This window comes from Cotesia typhae, unplaced genomic scaffold (assembly GCF_013202065.1).
Source record: "Cotesia typhae breed Kobodo isofemale line unplaced genomic scaffold, CoteBio_Ctyphae contig_48, whole genome shotgun sequence".
Classification (NCBI taxonomy): Eukaryota; Metazoa; Arthropoda; class Insecta; order Hymenoptera; family Braconidae; genus Cotesia; species Cotesia typhae.
In genome coordinates this window covers 13,810,761-13,829,568 of record NW_027423756.1, presented here as the reverse complement: position 1 = coordinate 13,829,568, position 18,808 = coordinate 13,810,761, and the positions used below count along the sequence as shown (strand labels likewise).

General features: G+C 25.0%; 4 protein-coding genes across 15 annotated transcripts in view; 2 read left to right on the top strand and 2 right to left on the bottom strand.

Moving 5' to 3' along the window:
* Nucleotides 1–2,330, top strand: part of Pak (serine/threonine-protein kinase PAK 3-like protein) — a 39,054-nt gene extending 36,724 nt beyond the window's left edge. For all 10 annotated transcript variants that reach the window (XM_074247176.1, XM_074247173.1, XM_074247171.1 and 7 more), the window contains 3 exons: nt 49–544; nt 620–838; nt 904–2,330. In XM_074247176.1, the coding sequence (XP_074103277.1) occupies nt 49–544; nt 620–838; nt 904–987 (799 nt within the window). In that variant the 3' untranslated portion in view covers nt 988–2,330. The remainder of the gene's footprint in view (nt 1–48; nt 545–619; nt 839–903) is intronic.
* Nucleotides 2,331–4,754: 2,424 nt separating this feature from the next.
* Nucleotides 4,755–7,487, bottom strand: Selr (methionine sulfoxide reductase SelR). Of its 3 annotated transcripts, none has more exons than XM_074245989.1 (4): nt 7,331–7,487; nt 6,562–6,667; nt 6,054–6,226; nt 4,755–5,276 (listed from the first exon to the last, which is right to left on the bottom strand). In XM_074245989.1, exons 1-4 carry the CDS (start codon nt 7,413–7,415, stop codon nt 5,086–5,088), a joined length of 555 nt encoding a protein of 184 aa, XP_074102090.1. In that variant the 5' UTR covers nt 7,416–7,487; the 3' UTR covers nt 4,755–5,085. The 3 variants fall into 3 exon arrangements, with proteins under 3 accessions (XP_074102090.1, XP_074102092.1, XP_074102091.1); XM_074245991.1 differs by having other exon boundaries at nt 4,755–5,240; XM_074245990.1 differs by having other exon boundaries at nt 5,258–5,956.
* A 919-nt stretch (nt 7,488–8,406) lies between these two features.
* LOC141529458 (F-box-like/WD repeat-containing protein TBL1XR1) lies at nt 8,407–11,259 on the top strand. Its single transcript, XM_074245987.1, has 6 exons — nt 8,407–8,816; nt 8,906–9,193; nt 9,607–9,938; nt 10,070–10,414; nt 10,492–10,860; nt 11,006–11,259. Exons 1-6 carry the CDS (start codon nt 8,747–8,749, stop codon nt 11,135–11,137), a joined length of 1,536 nt encoding a protein of 511 aa, XP_074102088.1. The 5' UTR covers nt 8,407–8,746; the 3' UTR covers nt 11,138–11,259.
* Nucleotides 11,223–17,663, bottom strand: Dh44 (corticotropin-releasing diuretic hormone 44). Its single transcript, XM_074245988.1, has 4 exons — nt 17,440–17,663; nt 13,335–13,552; nt 12,577–12,987; nt 11,223–12,492 (listed from the first exon to the last, which is right to left on the bottom strand). Exons 2-4 carry the CDS (start codon nt 13,509–13,511, stop codon nt 12,460–12,462), a joined length of 621 nt encoding a protein of 206 aa, XP_074102089.1. The 5' UTR covers nt 13,512–13,552; nt 17,440–17,663; the 3' UTR covers nt 11,223–12,459.
* Nucleotides 17,664–18,808: the final 1,145 nt, after the last annotated feature.

Below are 18,808 nucleotides of genomic sequence, written 5' to 3'. Positions count from 1 at the left end.
AATAAATAATAATTAATATTAATAATAATAATAATAAATATTTTATAGAGCCTCGGGTACTGTTTATACGGCAATAGAAACGTCTACCGGAATGGAAGTTGCAATAAAACAGATGAATCTTTCACAACAGCCAAAGAAAGAATTAATAATAAATGAAATTTTAGTAATGCGAGAAAATAAACATCCAAATGTTGTTAATTATCTGGATAGTTATCTTGTTGGAGAAGAATTGTGGGTTGTTATGGAATATTTACCGGGTGGTAGTTTAACCGATGTAGTAACTGAAACTTGTATGGATGAAGGGCAAATAGCTGCTGTTTGTAGAGAAGTTTTACAGGCTCTTGAATTTTTACACTGTAATCAAGTTATTCACAGAGATATTAAATCTGATAATATATTACTTGGATTGGATGGTGGTGTTAAGCTTACAGATTTTGGTTTTTGCGCTCAAATATCACCTGAACAAAGTAAAAGAACAACTATGGTTGGAACACCTTATTGGATGGCACCAGAAGTCGTCACACGAAAGCACTATGGACCAAAGGTATGATGATAAAAAATTTTTAAAAATAAATAAAATTACATTTTTTTTTTTTTTTATTTAAAAAAAAAAAAAAAGGTTGACATATGGTCGTTGGGTATAATGGCAATAGAAATGATTGAAGGAGAACCGCCGTATTTAAACGAAAACCCATTACGAGCATTATATTTAATTGCAACGAATGGAAAACCTGAAATTAAAGAAAAGGAAAAATTATCGAGTATTTTCCAAGACTTTTTGGATCAATGTCTCGAAGTTGAAGTGGAAAAACGTTCTGGAGCATCTGAATTATTAAAGGTACTTTTTATTTTTTAATAAATATCTTTAGTTATTTTAATAATAATAATTGAATAATTTTTCAGCATCCTTTCCTAAAATTAGCGAGGCCACTAGCATCGTTGACACCATTAATAATGGCTGCTAAAGAAGCAACAAAAACTCATTAGGTTAAAAAATACAACACCTATTACGATATATATATATATATATATATATATTAAAAAGTAATTCACCCTCCCAAAACGGCAACGGCACAATAATTCAATTTAATAATAATAATAATTTTATAATAATAATAACAACATAATTTTAGGAAATAGTTAGTTACAAGTTCGGTACCGTAACAGTATCGAGATTAAAGTGAATTTAAGTCTGTAACAATACGATTGATCCTCATGTGATATGTGAGTTTATTCTGTATTAAACCTGATGACTAGTAGAGAATCTGATCTGATAAAAATCAACTAAAAAGTTTTATTAAATATTTACAAGAGCTTGCGAGTAATAAATTATAACGTCTTCCCGATTTTAAAATTAAACAATAAACAACAAATCTATTCAAAAAATAAATGACGAACTTTTTATTACTTTCGAGGGCTTGTTAATTAAAAATCATGTCAGTTATTTTCTATATATGTTAAACTAGTATTACTGATTAATCTCAAATTAATAATGAGTTAGCGATTAAAATAATTAAGTAAATTTTAAATTTACACAGCTAAAAGTTTGTTAGATTTAATTAAAAAGCCATAAGTAAAAACGAACAGATAAATTAAAAAACTAAAACGTAAGTTTATAATTAATCGTCGTATATATTAAATTAAATGAGAATCATATAGCAAGAACAAAATTTGTCTTCACCTTGGACTTGAATATATTTTTGACAATGAAATTGAGAATAAAAAAAAAAAAAATAATTAGAAGAAAGATTAAAAAAATAAAAAAACATATTTATTATTTTTTATTAAAAACACTATAGTGTTGTACAGTGGCCCGAGTATATTATTTAAAGGGTCTTAAAATTACTCTGATCTTTATAACAACAAAATAACAAGATAGAAATAAAAAAAAAAATAAAAAAAAAATAAAATAATAAATAAAAGCAAAAAAAAAAAGTTTACAAATATTTTAAGCTGCTTTATCAATATCAATAATGTTTAATTGGCATATCGCTTTTAATCAGATGTAAAATAAGTTTAAAATTTTTATTAGCTACATAAATATCAATAATTTTTGATTATATATTATAAAAAAAAAAAAAAAATAAATAAATAAATAAAGAGTAATGATTTAAAAGAAAACGAAAATGAACCTAAATATTATATAAGTAGCAGTTTATTGATTGATGATGTTTTCAAAATAATTTAATAAATTTTAACTGAAAATTAGTTTTCTTATTAAATATGCTGTTAATTTAATTTTACTAATTTAAAATACGTTCGACTCAGTAAATTGTTAGCCATTAATAATAATAATAATAATAATAATAATAATAATAAAAATAATAATATCCTTTTAATAATTGTCTGTCGAAGCACAAATGATTAAAAATAAAATAAATGAATAACGAAATTTTAAAGACAAGGCTAGGTGGGAACATTGTCAAAGATTATGTGACACTTTAAAGTGCCTGTATGTCTTGTCGTGTTTTAGAGGGATAGATAAGAAAATATTATAGCGATAGAGATTTTTTTAATTTTTTATTTTTCAATAATTATTTCTATTTGAGACTCCGAAATATTTATAATAATTCAAATATAATCGAATTTTTTATACGTGTACAATATTTTGGAAAATGTAAAATCGTTGTATGAAAATAATATGGGTAATTTTAGTATATATATATATATATATATATATATATATATATATATATATATATATATATATATATATATATATATATATATATATATATTCTGAATAATCTGAAAAATTACAGTAGATTTAACGTTCAATTAAATATACTTTTTCTTTTTTATGTGTAAGGTAATACTACTATACAAGTATTACAACAATATTGAAAAAAATCAGAAAAATATATAAATATGTATGTGTATATTTTAAAATTTTATTTAATTAAGAACAATATTTAAAAATTATTGCTCACATAATTTTCTACAGCATTTGTGTAAAAATGAACTGGCATTTATCAAACTTAATTCATCAGATCTTTTGTTTTTATTTTATAAAATAATTTATACCATACATACTTACTTTCCTAAATATTATTATTTTATTATTAATATAGTATTAAGCCTCAGTAAAGTAAACGAAGAAAAAATTTATAAGACTTGGCATTTTCAGAAATATCTACAACATTTAAACTTTAAATATTTTTAAACAACATCAATCTATACTTAGCAATTCTTATGTCACTATTATTAAAGCTATTAAAATGCATTTAAATTAATTTTATTTTTTTTTTCTCTATAGTTTTAGTATTTGGAAGTAAAATCTTGATGTTTATGAAAATGCTCAGCAAATAAATAGATTATTTAACATCAAGACAGGCCTAGTGACAGAATTATATAACGTTATTTGACAAAGTGAAAGTTATTTCTTATTGTTGTTATCGAATAATAATTAACTACCGGAATGACATAAACATTAATTGTGATGATGAAACACAACCATTAAAAAATAACCTAATTTTAGTGGAGTCAATTTTATAAGTACTGTTTTTTTAAATGACAAAAACAAATAGAAAAAAAAATTAATAAAAGTTCAATGAATTATTGTAAAATAAATAAAATTATGCCTAGCGGTTTGCGTATATATATTATACTGTAACTTTTATGTTATTTTTTATTTCAAAGTTAAAATATAAGAAAACATTTTATAAAAAAAGTAAAAATTCATATATATATATATATATATATATATATATATATATATATATATATATATATATATATATAAATAAAAATATATACTAGGGGTGTGCGAATAGTTCGAATAATCCGAATAAAAATTCAAACAGTTGTTTTTTTGTTAATATTCGAATTATTCGAATATTTGATTCGTAAACTCGAATATTCGCACACTCCTATTACATACCAATCGAATCGTTTTTGCATCCCCTACAAGATTATTAGGCCGAACAGTTGATTAATTTATTATTTTTTTTTTTTTTTTTTAATTTACAATTTCTCATTTTATATATTCGCGTTTTCCTGCTGAGTCGTGATCAAAAAAAAATTGGGGCTTAATTTATTAATCCTAATAAATTAACTATTGGTGAGAATAATATGAGACCTTGAAAAGGCAAAACTCCAGGTCACCTTTCTAATGATACCAAATTTAACCATGAAAACCCATTTTATCATATCAATACACTGACCGCAAAATTTTTCTTATTCTTTTAATAATCCAGATTATTATTATTATTATTATTATTATTATTATTATTATTAAGATTAATATCGTTGATCTAACAATCATTGCCTGCCACATGAAAAAATTATGCGTTTGCTCCAATTTTTTTTTCCGTGCAGTTAAGTAGTATAAATTAATTTTGGTCAGGCGCAATTTTTTTTATAGATTTTCAAGCAAATATATATTCTTTCCTTGATTAATTTTAAGCAATAATAGAACTGTTACTTATGCTAAAAGAATTCAAAGAACAACTTAAAGAAAAAAAAACAGTTTTTAATTAAAAATTAATTCATTAATTACATGTTGGAATTTTTTAACTTAAGTAGTATAAAGTTATTTCAGTCAGGCGAAAAATATTTCAACAAAACCCGGGTGGTATCTTCTATTTCGTAGTAAAATTTTATTTTAGCCAGACGCTAAATATTTGGGCATGATCCAGCCCCTATTTTCAAGTAAGTAGTACAGCCTTATATCAGTCAGACGGAACATTTTTGACGGGATTTTTTATTAATTAAAATAATTTAAGTATTATTTACTTAAAAAAAAAATCCAATGATACTTATAATAATAATTATTATTATTATTTATTTATTTATTTATAAATATTTACATGCTATAGCATCGTTATTGTCGATGAAAAAATAAAATAACTCTGTTACTTATACAATTGATGTTTTTTTTTTTTTTCTTCAAGTTTATTTGCACTTGCTGAGACATTGAAATTCAATGATTATTAAAAAGTTTATAAAAAATTTTTATTATTTTATAAAGGAGGAGGAAAATTACTGTTTTAAAGGGGAAAAAAATATCAAGTGCGAATATACTTAATACAATAATAATAATAATAATAATAATAATAATATGGTGGAATTATAAATGTTGAGAAATTAGGCCTCTGTAGATTTTTTTTCTCCGGCTTCGTGGAAACTTATAGAAGCAGAATTGATGCAGAATCTTTTTCTGGTTGGCTTGGGTCCGTCGTTGAAGACATGGCCTAAATGAGCTCCACACTTTGAACAGGTCACCTCGGTCCGCACCATATCTGGGTTTGCGATCAGCAATAGTAGATTGCCACCAACTGAGGTGCGTCGTTATATCGACGCATTTTTTTTTTTTTTTTCATTTTGGTGGTGAATAGGTGGGAAGGCAAAGGAAAGACAGAACAATAGAGTGTGATTAAATTGAGACCTACATCGAGGTTGTTTTTTTTTTAACTTGTTTAAACAAACTTGCAAGAGCATTCAGTTTAAACAGAAAGCAAGTTTTATTTGTAGTTTTTTTTTTTTTTTTTTACAAGTTTTTTAACATAAATTAGAAACGTAATGAAATTTATAATCAGCTACAGCAATTGTTACTGCTATTAGGTTTTGTAGATAAATAAAAATAATATAAAGAGCTCAAGACAAAATTTTAGAATAATAAAAAAAAAAAAAATAAGGTTATATACAATTTAAAAATATTAATAATAATTATCATTATTATACATGAATGTATATAATAAACATGATGTAAGTCTACTACAATCACACTCTAAGCATTTAACGTGCAGGATTTAATAAAAATATTACTTCAATTTTTATTTTTTGTTTTTTCAGCTAATCTCAAATATTAGACGTGCAGAAAAAAATTTAGAAAAAAAATAAAATCTTTTAAGCAATTGTAAATATATGTAGCTAAAATAAGATAATATTTGGTTGAGGGAGATATACAGATAAGGATTTTTAAATAAACATGGTATGATTAGGATTGCGGGAGTGGCTGGTTAATAATAATAATAATAATAATAATAATAATAATAATAATAATAATAATAATAATAAAACATAGAGATATCATAAATAAATAAATAACTTACCATGTGAAGTATCTTTAGTTAACTTTATTTTTCCTTGATCCAATACTTGATTGAAAGCTGGCCAGCCGCACCCACTGTCATATTTTGTTTCCGATGAAAATAATTCCTGATCACAGACGATGCATGTGTACGTTCCTTTTTCATAAAATTTATTGTAGCATCCGGTGAATGGTCTAAAAATAAACAAAAAAAATAAAAAAATAAAAATAAAAAAAAAACGATAAATAATAATTTTTTTATACATATATATGTGTAAATATTAAAATTTCTAAATGGTAAAAGATAGAGGAAGTATAAAATAAGCTTAGATGTTATTTTAGAAGCACTTGGCCCTGAGCACTTGGCCCGTTGATTCGAGATTCATGCTCTTGAAAAAGTTATTTCTGTCACTTTATCGGTCTGTCGAGCAACACTCAATTAAACGATATACATTTTTATTATTATTATTATTATTATTATTATTAAAAAATGTTTAAAATAAATTTAAATGAATAATTAATGAAATTACCTCTCAGTGCCTTTCTCCTGTGTGACATGCCACTGTATTAGAGTTAATCGCTTTTTTAATTCCTCTTTATTTGTTTCCGACATATTTTTAGTTTCTTTATTAAATACTGTAATAAAAATAATAATTAAGTTGATAGCGTGTATACACACCGCCGGTCTTTATTAAATGACTGTTAACATTAAAATAAAATATTATTTAAAGTTTCCCGAAGCTTGCACCAGTAGCTCTCATCATACCCCACTACTTGCTTACTTCTATACTAAAAAATCTTCAATGAAATATTATCATGTAGTTAAATATATTATGAATCACTTATTATTTATATATGTCTCATGTCCTCCATACTTTTTTTAGTCGTGTACCATACTATATTTTTTATTTTTATTTTTCTATTAATATTGATAATAAACTCCAAATTATAAGTATTTATTTATCAGTTATAATTTCGTAATAATAAAAAAATTATAATCAACATACGTGATGAATAATTTCGTGGAATCGTCAATAAATTTCTGCGATAAACAATATTCAATATGGCGTAATCATTAAATACATTAAAATGTAAATAAAAAAAAAAAAAAAATATATATATATATATATATAAAACTCTCTTGGTAATATTTATCTTATTTTATATGACATGTATTGTCTTAAAATTAACAAAAAATCTAAATTTTAATAAGTATAATGAAAAATAAATAAATAATTAGTAGATATTTGTAATGTTAAAAATATAGAAAAAAGATAAAATGTTATATGTAAATATTACCTATTTGGGAGACAGTAAAGTTACGAATATTAATTACAGTCGGTCGTTTAACAACACCATGTAATAAATTTCGACAAATATTCATTCCCTCCTATCACTTGTCAACTTGTTTATTAATTTGAACCTGTTATGTTGTTTCTTTAAAAAAAATATTATCAAAAAATATTGATATTATTGTTATTATTGTTAAATTTAGTTATACAACAGTCTGTTAGATGTCACTACTTTTATGTTTCTAATATATATTATTTACCCTGATAGCCAGCGCTTTCTCAGTAAGTGTTGACTTCCAGCAGTTACGGTTAATTTATACATCAAGTTGGCGGTAATTCTTCTTTCAACAACAGTTGTAAGCAAATTGACGGAAATCTACGGCCGCAACTTGAATACAAGTTAACAATCAAATTTGTAGTTAAATTTCCTTTCAACTTTACTACAATTTGACTGAAATACTTGTACAGCAAGTTTTGACGTCTATTTGCAGAGTAAGTTATAGGTAACTAATAGGTAATCGCTCGCTTTGCCAACTCTTTCCGTCAAGTTTGCTTCAAATTGCGGACGTAGATTGACAGTAAGTTATAGGTAAGGTGGCTATCAGGGATAGAATTAATAATATTTTCTGCCCTCCGGCCGGATAAGTGGCAACTTTCTGGCCGCTGCGCTAAACGAAGTTGCCACATTCCGGCTACGTCGAGCAGAAAAATATACAAAATAGTATACACACCTTGGCCAGTAAAAAGTAAAGCCTCTCAGACCACATGTCTGTCAACCTCGGCCAACAATTCCAACAATTACATGTGATCTGAGACTTTTCTTATTTTACTGGCCTAGGTATGTAATATATTATTTATAATAATACGGACAAAATGAATAAAATATGGTTTAAAAATTTGTAACAAATAAGTAACAAAACAAGGGGATGATACTTAGATACTTATTTTTAAAAAATTGTTGTACCTTTTATAAATATTTAATACTTAATATTGACGTAGTTATCAACTGTGTCGATAAGTAAATTTTCGATATTTCCATGTGGGTGTTGAGCGTGTTGAATTTATATTCCTATAATATAAGTCGAAGCTTCTTGTTAACTGATGTTGATTATGGTTACTATAAACTATTTGATATAAAATATTAAGGATCACGAAATTAACGGAAAATCATCTCGAAAAGTGTTTAGTAGTTTAATAGTGTGTATGTGTCTGTTTGCTTGTTGCGAGGGTTTTGCTGACTCTGCTGCTTATACTGCTTATGCCTACAAGAGCGGCAAGTTTTGGCTTTATATTACATTGGCCGTAAACTCTAACATTTAATACATTTGACGGCGTCTATCATATAATATTTTTAGTTCATTATATACAATAAAAATAATATAATTGTTTTGTTAATAATAAGTATGTTATTATAATTATATAAATGTTAAGAAAAATGAGCTTCTCCAGTGATGAAGTTAATTTTTTGGTTTACCGATATCTACAAGAGTCTGGTAAGTTATTCGATTACTAAACATAACCTCTAACGTTATATTTTAATTTTAATAATATTATTATTATTTATTTATTTATTTATCATTAGGTTTTCAACATTCGGCATACACATTTGGAATAGAATCTCATATATCACAGAGCAATATAAATGGAGCTCTTGTTCCACCTGCCGCTTTATTATCAATACTTCAAAAAGGATTACAATACACTGAGGCTGAAATATCTATCGGAGAAGATGGTACTGAACAGAGAATGATTGAATCTCTGTCTCTTATTGATGCGGTAATGCCTGATGTCGTAGTATCCAGACAAAATCAACAAAATCAACAAAAACAGCAAACTAAAACAGATACACAAGATACTAATGGAGAAGAAGGTAATATAAGAGTAAAATATTTTATTATTTATACATATTAATCCTGGCACACCCTGGTTCAAATTACAACAACAACAACAACAACAACAACAACAACAACAACAAACAACGACAACGACAACAATATCATTAATTTGTACCTCCATTAATATTCCAGGAATATTAATAGCTTTAAGTCAAATTGAGTTGTTTGAATTTTAGGATTTCCCACTAAAATTATTACTGTTATTATTTAATTATTAACTTAATTTTTTTTTTTTTTGTTTGTTATCAAAAATTTACAATAATAATATTAGTGAAGTGAAATTCTAAATCCTTATAAAACAATTCATTTTTTTGAAGCTAACATATTTTAATTAGTAAATTTTAATAATAAAAATAATGAATGAAATAATAATAAAATAAAACAATAGTTGTTACTTCAAATGAACGAAGTGGAGAAAAAACTGAAATGGAATCAGAAGAACAACAGACAGGTGGTGTTGGAATTGGTAGTAATGCAAGTGCTATTGAAATACCAGCTAATAAAGCAACAAAATTACGTGGTCATGAGTCTGAAGTATTTATCTGTGCGTGGAATCCGACAACAGACTTATTGGCTTCTGGTTCTGGTGATAGTACAGCTAGAATTTGGGATATGTCTGATAATTCATCAACTCCTCAACAACTTGTATTGCGGCACTGCATCCAAAGAGGTGGTGCTGAAGTACCCAGTAATAAGGATGTTACATCTTTAGATTGGAATGTAAGATATTTAAAAATATAAATAAATATTATTTATTAATTGTTATTATTATTATTATTATTATTATTATTATTATTATTATTATTATTATTATTATTATTATTATTATTATTATTATTATATTTAAACAGTGTGATGGTTCACTTTTGGCAACTGGTAGTTATGATGGTTATGCTAGAATTTGGACTACTGATGGAAGATTGTCATCGACTCTTGGCCAACACAAGGGTCCTATATTTGCATTAAAATGGAATAAACGTGGAAATTATATATTGAGCGCAGGAGTAGATAAAACAACAATTATTTGGGATGCTGCTAGTGGACAGTGTACACAGCAATTTAGTTTTCATTTAGCTCCAGCTTTGGATGTTGATTGGCAGACAAATACATCATTTGCCAGTTGTTCTACTGATCAGTGCATTCACGTTTGTAAATTAAACGTTGATAAACCAATTAAAAGTTTTCAAGGTCATACGGTGAGTTGAATTATATTATTGTTATTATTATTATTATTTTATTTATTTTATTTTTTTTTTTTTTTATTACTTTTCAGAATGAAGTAAATGCTATAAAATGGGATCCTCAAGGTAACTTATTGGCAAGTTGTTCAGATGATATGAGTCTTAAAATTTGGTCAATGAAGCAAGACACCTGGGTTCACGATCTTAGAGCTCATTATAAAGAAATTTACACAATAAAATGGTCACCTACCGGACCAGGAACTCACAATCCAAATATGAATCTTACTTTAGCCAGTGCTTCGTTTGATTCAACTGTAAGATTGTGGGATATTGAAAGAGGTGTATGTTTTCATACTCTAACCAAGCATACAGAACCTGTGTACAGTGTAGCATTTAGTCCTGATGGTAAATTTCTTGCAAGTGGTAGCTTTGACAAATGTGTTCACGTATGGTCTACTCAGGTACATTATTATTATTATTATTATTATTATTATTATTATTATTATTATTATTATTATTATTTTTTTTTTTTATTTTCATTCTTATTCTCATTATTATTATTAATACAAGTACTTGGAAAATTAATTAATAAAAATATATTTTTAGACCGGTCTATTGGTACACAGCTATAAAGGTACAGGTGGTATTTTTGAAGTATGTTGGAATAGCCGAGGTGATAAAGTTGGCGCTTCAGCTTCTGATGGAAGCGTTTTTGTCCTTGATTTACGTAAACAATGATTTAATATAAATAACAATGGTAATAATTATTTTTATTCACTATCATTTATTAACAAGTTTCATTTATATTTCCATTCAAGTGAGATGACGATTATCAAAAAAAAATTTTTTTTTTTTTTTATTCAACTAATTATAGATGCATGTTATTAAAGAGCTTTACTATTGAATTTTAAGAGTTTTAATATGAAAAATTTTTGAAATCTTTATGTCTACACACGGCTTGCTACTATATCTATCGATTATTTGTATATTCTAAATTACTACTGAAAATATTGCTGTATGATTAATAAATTTAATATTCTTTTTTTTTTTATTTTTTTTTTTTTTTTTTTTTTTTTTTTATAAAGTTTAAATATCAGGACAGGTATTATTAAATAACTTAATGAATAATAATTGTGTATTAGGTTATAATTAATATAAATATATATAGGTATGAAGGTTAATAAATTTTTTCTAAAAACTAAAATTTTTTTAATTTCATTTTCTACCCCTTAAACAAATATATTTGTAACATAAGTAGTAATAATAATTAATAATAATAATAATAATAATATTAGTTTCAGATTCGTTAATTTAATAATTATGTTATTAAAATAAAGCATCAATCTTTGTTACAAACATATATAATTTTAAAATAAATATAATATATATAATTTATCTAAAATCTAAGTATACAAGGGATACAAGTAGAATTATTATTTTTCTGTCTATCTAGTACTAATAACATCAATTTACGTATATTATTGAAAGCCTTTGTATTCTTATACATTTATTATTTTTTTTTTTTTTTTTTACAATAAATAAATAAGAATAATGGATGTAATCCAAAACATGTAGTGCAACGGTGCAATTAATACAAACTTGGGAATTTCAGCGCTTGTAACAACTAAAATTTTTAAATTTTATTAAACCTTTATTAATTGTTAAAAGAGACTGTTAAACTCGAAATAAAAATTAAAAAATCTTATAACTGATCACGGTAAATTAATAAAATATTTTTAAGAAAATAAAATTACACAATAATACTGTTTCGTATATGGTTTAATTGCCGGGAAGAAAAATTATTATTATTTTTCTGTTTATTGTTATACATATATTATTATAATATTTATTTAACAACAAGTAACAGTCTCCTGATACTTGTCATATTTAATAATTAAATTGATATAGCGTTTTTCTCAAAAGATGACAACAAAATTATTGTCATTAGAAAAAAATAATAAATGTAATGCCTTTTAATTTTAGTATATAATATATATGGACAATTAATTACAAGCGGAGGGATAAAATTGTACTCGGTGTCCAACTCTGATTCACTCACGTTACAATAAACGAATTTTGTTGTTTTTTTTAATCTGTAACAAAGTAGGAAAAAAAAAAAAAAAAAAAATAAACAAAGTTAATATGATATTATGATATTATGATATATATTTAGTTACCTTTCGTATCTGGTCATTTAAATTGTACTGACTGACATCATTTAGATTGTTATACCAATCAAGATTGGTAAGAGTAGAGTCAAGAGGAAGGGGATTTTTAGCCGTGTAGTAGTTAAACTCCGATTGATCTCCAATCAATTGATGATCAAATATTCGAGGTATTTTAATATTTTTAGGTTCAAATATTTGGGGTAAATCCATTTTAATATATTGATTGGAGCGTTTACCAATATTGTCCAAATAATGACGATTAGCGTCTATCTGAATTTTTTCCTGCTGAGCTTTTCTGCGTGCCAGTTCCAATAAAACACGGTCTCGAAGTACGTCCAACGAATTTGTTACCGAGAGAGAATGAATTCTTTTACCCCGATCGATACCAGATACTGAATCATTTACTTTTAAATTTTCATCCTGTAATTAAATTTTAATACATAATAATAACTTTTAACTATCAAGAAAAGTAATAAAAATAATTTCATTTAGTAAACCCACTTTACTTATAGTGCTTATAATTTAATAATTAAATTTATTTTATATATATATATATATATATATATATATATATATATATATATATATATATATATATCATTTTCATTAACAGGTATAAAAAAATAAAAAAAAATAAAAAAAATAAAAGTATGCATTAGACATGACATTTATTATAATAATAACATGAGAAGTATAACACAAGAAGATAGTAAATTATTTAAAAAAAAAAAAAAATAATAATAATAATAATGATAGAAATAATTTACCTGTGGCCAGTAAAATCCTCTTTCGTCGATAATGTATGGTACGTATACTCCATCATCATCATCTCTTCCTCCTCCATCAGTAGGAGCATCTCTTCTTTGATGTGTTAAATATGACAAGGGTGTTGATTTTGACAGAGTTATAAGCGTTGTTACCGAAAGTAATCTCATGAGAAACATTTTGTCTTGATAAATGAATAAATTCTTTCAACCAAAGTCCCCTGAAATATAAATATTATAAATATAAATTATAAATTAATTTATAGACATGTACATGTGTTAATACGTTTGAATGTACAATTGAATTATTCTCTACCGCAGTGATATTCGTATATTGGTGACCCTATGCTTCGAAATATCTATATATATATATATATATATATATATAAAGTTTATTAACACCGGCGTACACGATGGTTTAATTTGTCGTGATAATTCCCAAGGGAGCTACTGAATCTATGTAGATATATCTAGCCACGCTTTCCAATTACCGGAAATCTCATCTACGCATACCACGTACAATCTTATTCTCACACTACTACCCTTTTTTATTCCTTTTTATTCCTTTTGTTTGCGGTGCTTTTTTTTTTTTTTTTTTTTTTTTTTTTCCCAATTATTTGTCTCTCTAGCACTTGATTATTCTCCCCTTAAAATTACATTCTCTTTCAATTATTTACAATTTATTCACCTTTTTCGTTTCTCCGTATAATTAAAAGTTCTGCATCATCTGTATAATACAAAAACTATTTTTTTTTTGTTTACTATTTGTTTTAAATTTAGGTAGTACCGACTAATTAATAACAGAGACACAAACTTTGAATGTTGCCGGTCGTTTCATATTACACGTCGATACTATATAATACTTAATTTTATAACTTTGTAGGAATATAAAAATTAATATTTGACGTAAATATAAAAAAAATGAAAACTATAAATCTAGATGATAGGTTGACAATATTTTCGATTTAAATTTATATCACGAGAATTTACAAAAGTCCCAACGAAATGTATAATGGTTCGGAAATTTTATTTTAACGATCAAAATAGCCAGTCGTATCGTTCATTTCAACAAGATTTACAGAATTGTGATCGGCGATTGCTAACATACAGGGATATATATAAAATATTTTCTCGTCTTTTCTTTTTGTATTGGTGCAATTACGCTTATCTTTCCGGTCCAAACGATCCACAAAAGAGATAATATAAAATATTTTATTTTTAGATAATATTAACAATAGATATGTAAATTCAAGTAAATTCAATCTCAACACAGTAAATTAAAGAATTTTAACTCTTTAATTTAAGTAGGCGAAAATAATAAATCTGAGTAAGTATAATCAAAGTTTATGGTAAAAATAGTTCAGCATCGGCAACAGTAATCATTACCTTTAGAAAATTTTATCCATGTGTCAGAGTTATGTAGCATTTAAAAATAAAAAGGGAGAAATTATTCGTCTGGACATTTAATTCATTTTCACGGGTCGGTAGTTGCCCAAGTGAGACGCGTATAATGTGCCTTAGTATATATATATATATATATATATATATATATATATATATATATATATATATATATATATAAAAAAAAAATATGGACAAAAAGAAATTTGCATTCACACTTGGTTTTACATATACTTTTACACGTTTACTCGCTGTTAAATTAAAATGTCAAACAAGCTTTTTTTCAGCCTCCATCAATCTGTCTTCCATTCCGGTGCACGATCAACTTGTTTAACATTTTTTATATATTTTTTAAAATAAGTATATCTAAAATTGTATTTATAGATCTCATTAATTTACATATATATTTTTAAATTTATTCTAATGTCAATAATATTTAGGATTAATTTTAATAAAATTAATATAAAAAGTTGAAACTTTTGTTTGAGTCAGCAAGCAGAGACGTCTCATAGTATTACGCTGATAAAAACTAAATTAAATTACCCGATAATATGAAATAAAAACAGTATCATTTTGGAATTATATCTTTTAACATAACAATAATGATGATGATAAAAATAATAATAAGAATGAAAAGTTTTCATAGAAAATGATTGTGTTTGCTTTTCTATTTCTATATCATCAATACGTATTTACTCGACGGCATTCAATTTCTTTATACAAATATAAATATATATATATATATATATATATATATATATATATATATAAAATAAAGTACTTTTGATATCGACATAACGTCGTGATGCTGTTAAACCCCTATGAAGCTATATCACTATACTGTATGTACTTTTGTATGTAATATACAACACCGATATACAATACTCATGAGACAATATCTAAACTCTCAATAACTCAACAAGATTTTTATATATACATAAAACAAAACAATCAAACATTATATTAAATATTTATTCATTTCCTTATATTAATATATGGGAAAAAAAAAAAAAAAAAAAAAAAAAAAAACTTAATAATTTATTTAATTAACTTTTAGTGTATGTATGAAATTATTATCGTTATTATACTGTAAAGTTAGAGCTGACAATCGGTTCATTTGGTGCTTAATTTACTCATCAGTTCATCTCCTTGTGCCTCTAGTAAGTTTACTTATATGTATATCTGTATCATGTAATCCGTTAAATTTTTCTTATACATTAAGTACTCTATTGAATTTTGTTAAATAATATTACTTTTTAAAAATGTTGATTCAAATATTTATAAAATGATTGACTTGTTTTGTTAATTTAATAAAATCACATCCCCTACTATGTATTTTAATAATCCATTTAATAAGTTGTATTGAAGTTAATAATTGTATAAATACATAAATATTGACAAAATTGAGAGAAAGCAAAATAATAATAATAATAATAATAATAATAATAATAATAATAATAATAATAATAATAATAATAATAATAATAATAATAATAATAATGATAACACGAGTGTTAAATATTTGTCTGACCACACTTAGATTATTCTACTACTATTTATATAAACTCCTAATTTAATTAATTGAATAAATATCTCAACTGTTGGTATAAGTCAAGAGTTTTATTAGATACCATAAAAATTTAAAATAAATAAAACATTTTTCAATAATAAAAGATCAAAGATTAAAAAGTCATCAAAATAAAATAATCGCAAAAAAATTATCGATAAATATTTAACGGTAAAAATTTATATGTTGATGGAATACTGCAATCTATATTTTACCATTTTCTCTTCTATAACAAAATGAAAATGATTTTTTATTACCCGTGGGATGATCCTATCAATCCTCGAATGGGATAATTCACATATATGACGTTGTACAAGATTGATATAAATATATATTTATTATCAATTTACAGTATATTTGGCAATATTAAAATTACAAAAAAAAAAAAATAAAATTATATAGGTCAACTAATTTTATCATTATAGATTTGGGGTTGCGTGAGAAAAGAGTAATGTTGTTAATTAATTTATTATATGTTGGTATTGGTGATGGTCTTGTTGTATCAATGATATAACGTTGTAATTTATAAGTTATATAAAAGATATAAGCTGTAAGGATGATGTAATGGATGTAATGGTGATTATATTCCCGGGATTTAAATTATTATCGCGTGTCTTATTTAGTAATCCATAACCCACGATCATCCACCGTCGAAAATTCAATTTTCCCCTAATTAGCTACATATTGCCACCGGCAATCACTGTTTGTGGTTTTATTTGCAAACCATTTTATAAACATATATCTATACACATTAAATACCATCATATATTTTATCAGCTGATCGTTACATGTTTGACTCTAATTATTATTGTTTATAACTATAACTATTAAACTCACTAATCATACAAAATACCAGAATACCCTCGTTAAATAATATATATATATATATATATATATTTATTATTACTGCTGCTGCTAATAAAATAAAAAAATTTATTTCTTTTTTAGTAATACTAAGTTATTGTTTTATTTGCATTTAATAGGAAATAAAATAATTTAATTATTTTAATTAAAAAAATAACAACTGTTAATAGAGTTTTAAAAACTTTTAATTGAATAAAGTTAAACAATGTAATTAAATAATAACAAACAAAATAAGAAAAGTATATTATAGTAATATAATCTTTAAAATAGTCTTACCCCGAGTAAGAACCAGCTGTTGATGACCCAGTGGGAATAAATTATAACCACTGAATAAAATTTAAAAAATACAAATATAAGCTTCCTCCGTTGCACGTTTTAAATTATTATTACAATAATAATAATAATAATAATAATAATAATAATAATAATATTTGTTATGGTTAGAGCTCCAGTAGTTAAACCAAGTTATTACTTTCCAGATTATACTGAAATTCAATTTTCACGATAATAATATCTAATTTATTTAAATAAAAATAACTGAAACTGATAAATATTATGATAAAATAAAATTCTCACTTGTTAATTAAAAATAATGTAGATATATATATATATATATATATATATATATATATATATATATATATATATATATATATATATATATATATATCGGGTAGTTGTTGACAATCAAGTTCTTAAGGAAAGGGGGCTTCCTCACTGAAGAATGGACCACCAGCGTGTGACGTGGTAAAGCCAGTGGTTGTGAGCTTTTATAGCGACTGTCCTATCCGGGGCGCCGCTCACTCTTCTCTCTATCTCAACCAATTGTACACCAGTAGTCCTACGGGTACTACGGTTAGGTCGGTTAGGTACTACTCTGCCTGTATAATATATATATTGTCTCTATTTAGTTACGTTGTCTCAATTTTTATTCCTACTACCGCCGATTACTACCCTATATTCTTCTTTCTTCTTTCTTTGTCTGACTATCACACATAAAATAATACTGACGTGTTAGCGCTTTCTTGATCAATCATCCTGCGCAACATCACCATCATGATAATCGTCATGGTAAAATATTACTCTGGCAAACACTCTGACCACTTATTTTTTATCCTTTATCCTTTATCCCTTATCCCTTATTCCTTATCCTGATGATTGTTGTTGTACATTTATTCTCAGAGATACCGGAATCCTTCACCTGTTGCGCCTTATTTATTCTCAATTTATTTTTACCCTTTTTTCATTTTATTTATTTTTTTTTTTTTTTTTTTTTTTTCCTTTTTATACATTATGATAATCTCTTTTCGAGTTTTCGTCGATCGATCACGAGAGCTTTCATCTTAACACACGATAAGAATTATTTAATAATTAAGACTTTTGATACTATGATTATGTTTAAAACAAAATCCGGATGCATATAACATATAGTAACTGTAGGGATTATTTTTTCTTCATCATCTTTCTCTTCTTTGGATACCTATAAATAGATAATAATAATAATTATTATTATTTTAATCAACTATATATTCATCCTTATAAAAAATATATATATAATCATTATAACAAATATTACTTAAAACTTGGGGAAAAAATATCGAATGTTGATAAAATTAAATTGCATATTAGTATTGTGTATTTTATT

Coding starts and splice junctions, on each gene's coding strand:
- Dh44 (XM_074245988.1), bottom strand. CDS start 13,511: ATGTTTCTCATGAGATTACTTTCGGTAACAACGCTTATAACTCTGTCA. Junction 12,988..13,334: donor GAGGATTTTACTGGCCACAG/GTAAATTATTTC, acceptor ATTTAATTACAG/GATGAAAATTTAAAAGTAAA. Junction 12,493..12,576: donor TAAATGACCAGATACGAAAG/GTAACTAAATAT, acceptor ACTTTGTTACAG/ATTAAAAAAAACAACAAAAT.
- Selr (XM_074245989.1), bottom strand. CDS start 7,415: ATGAATATTTGTCGAAATTTATTACATGGTGTTGTTAAACGACCGACT. Junction 6,668..7,330: donor CTTTACTGTCTCCCAAATAG/GTAATATTTACA, acceptor TTTTTATTACAG/TATTTAATAAAGAAACTAAA. Junction 5,277..6,053: donor AACTAAAGATACTTCACATG/GTAAGTTATTTA, acceptor GACGCACCTCAG/TTGGTGGCAATCTACTATTG.
- LOC141529458 (XM_074245987.1), top strand. CDS start 8,747: ATGTTAAGAAAAATGAGCTTCTCCAGTGATGAAGTTAATTTTTTGGTT. Junction 9,939..10,069: donor TTACATCTTTAGATTGGAAT/GTAAGATATTTA, acceptor ATATTTAAACAG/TGTGATGGTTCACTTTTGGC. Junction 10,415..10,491: donor AAAGTTTTCAAGGTCATACG/GTGAGTTGAATT, acceptor ATTACTTTTCAG/AATGAAGTAAATGCTATAAA.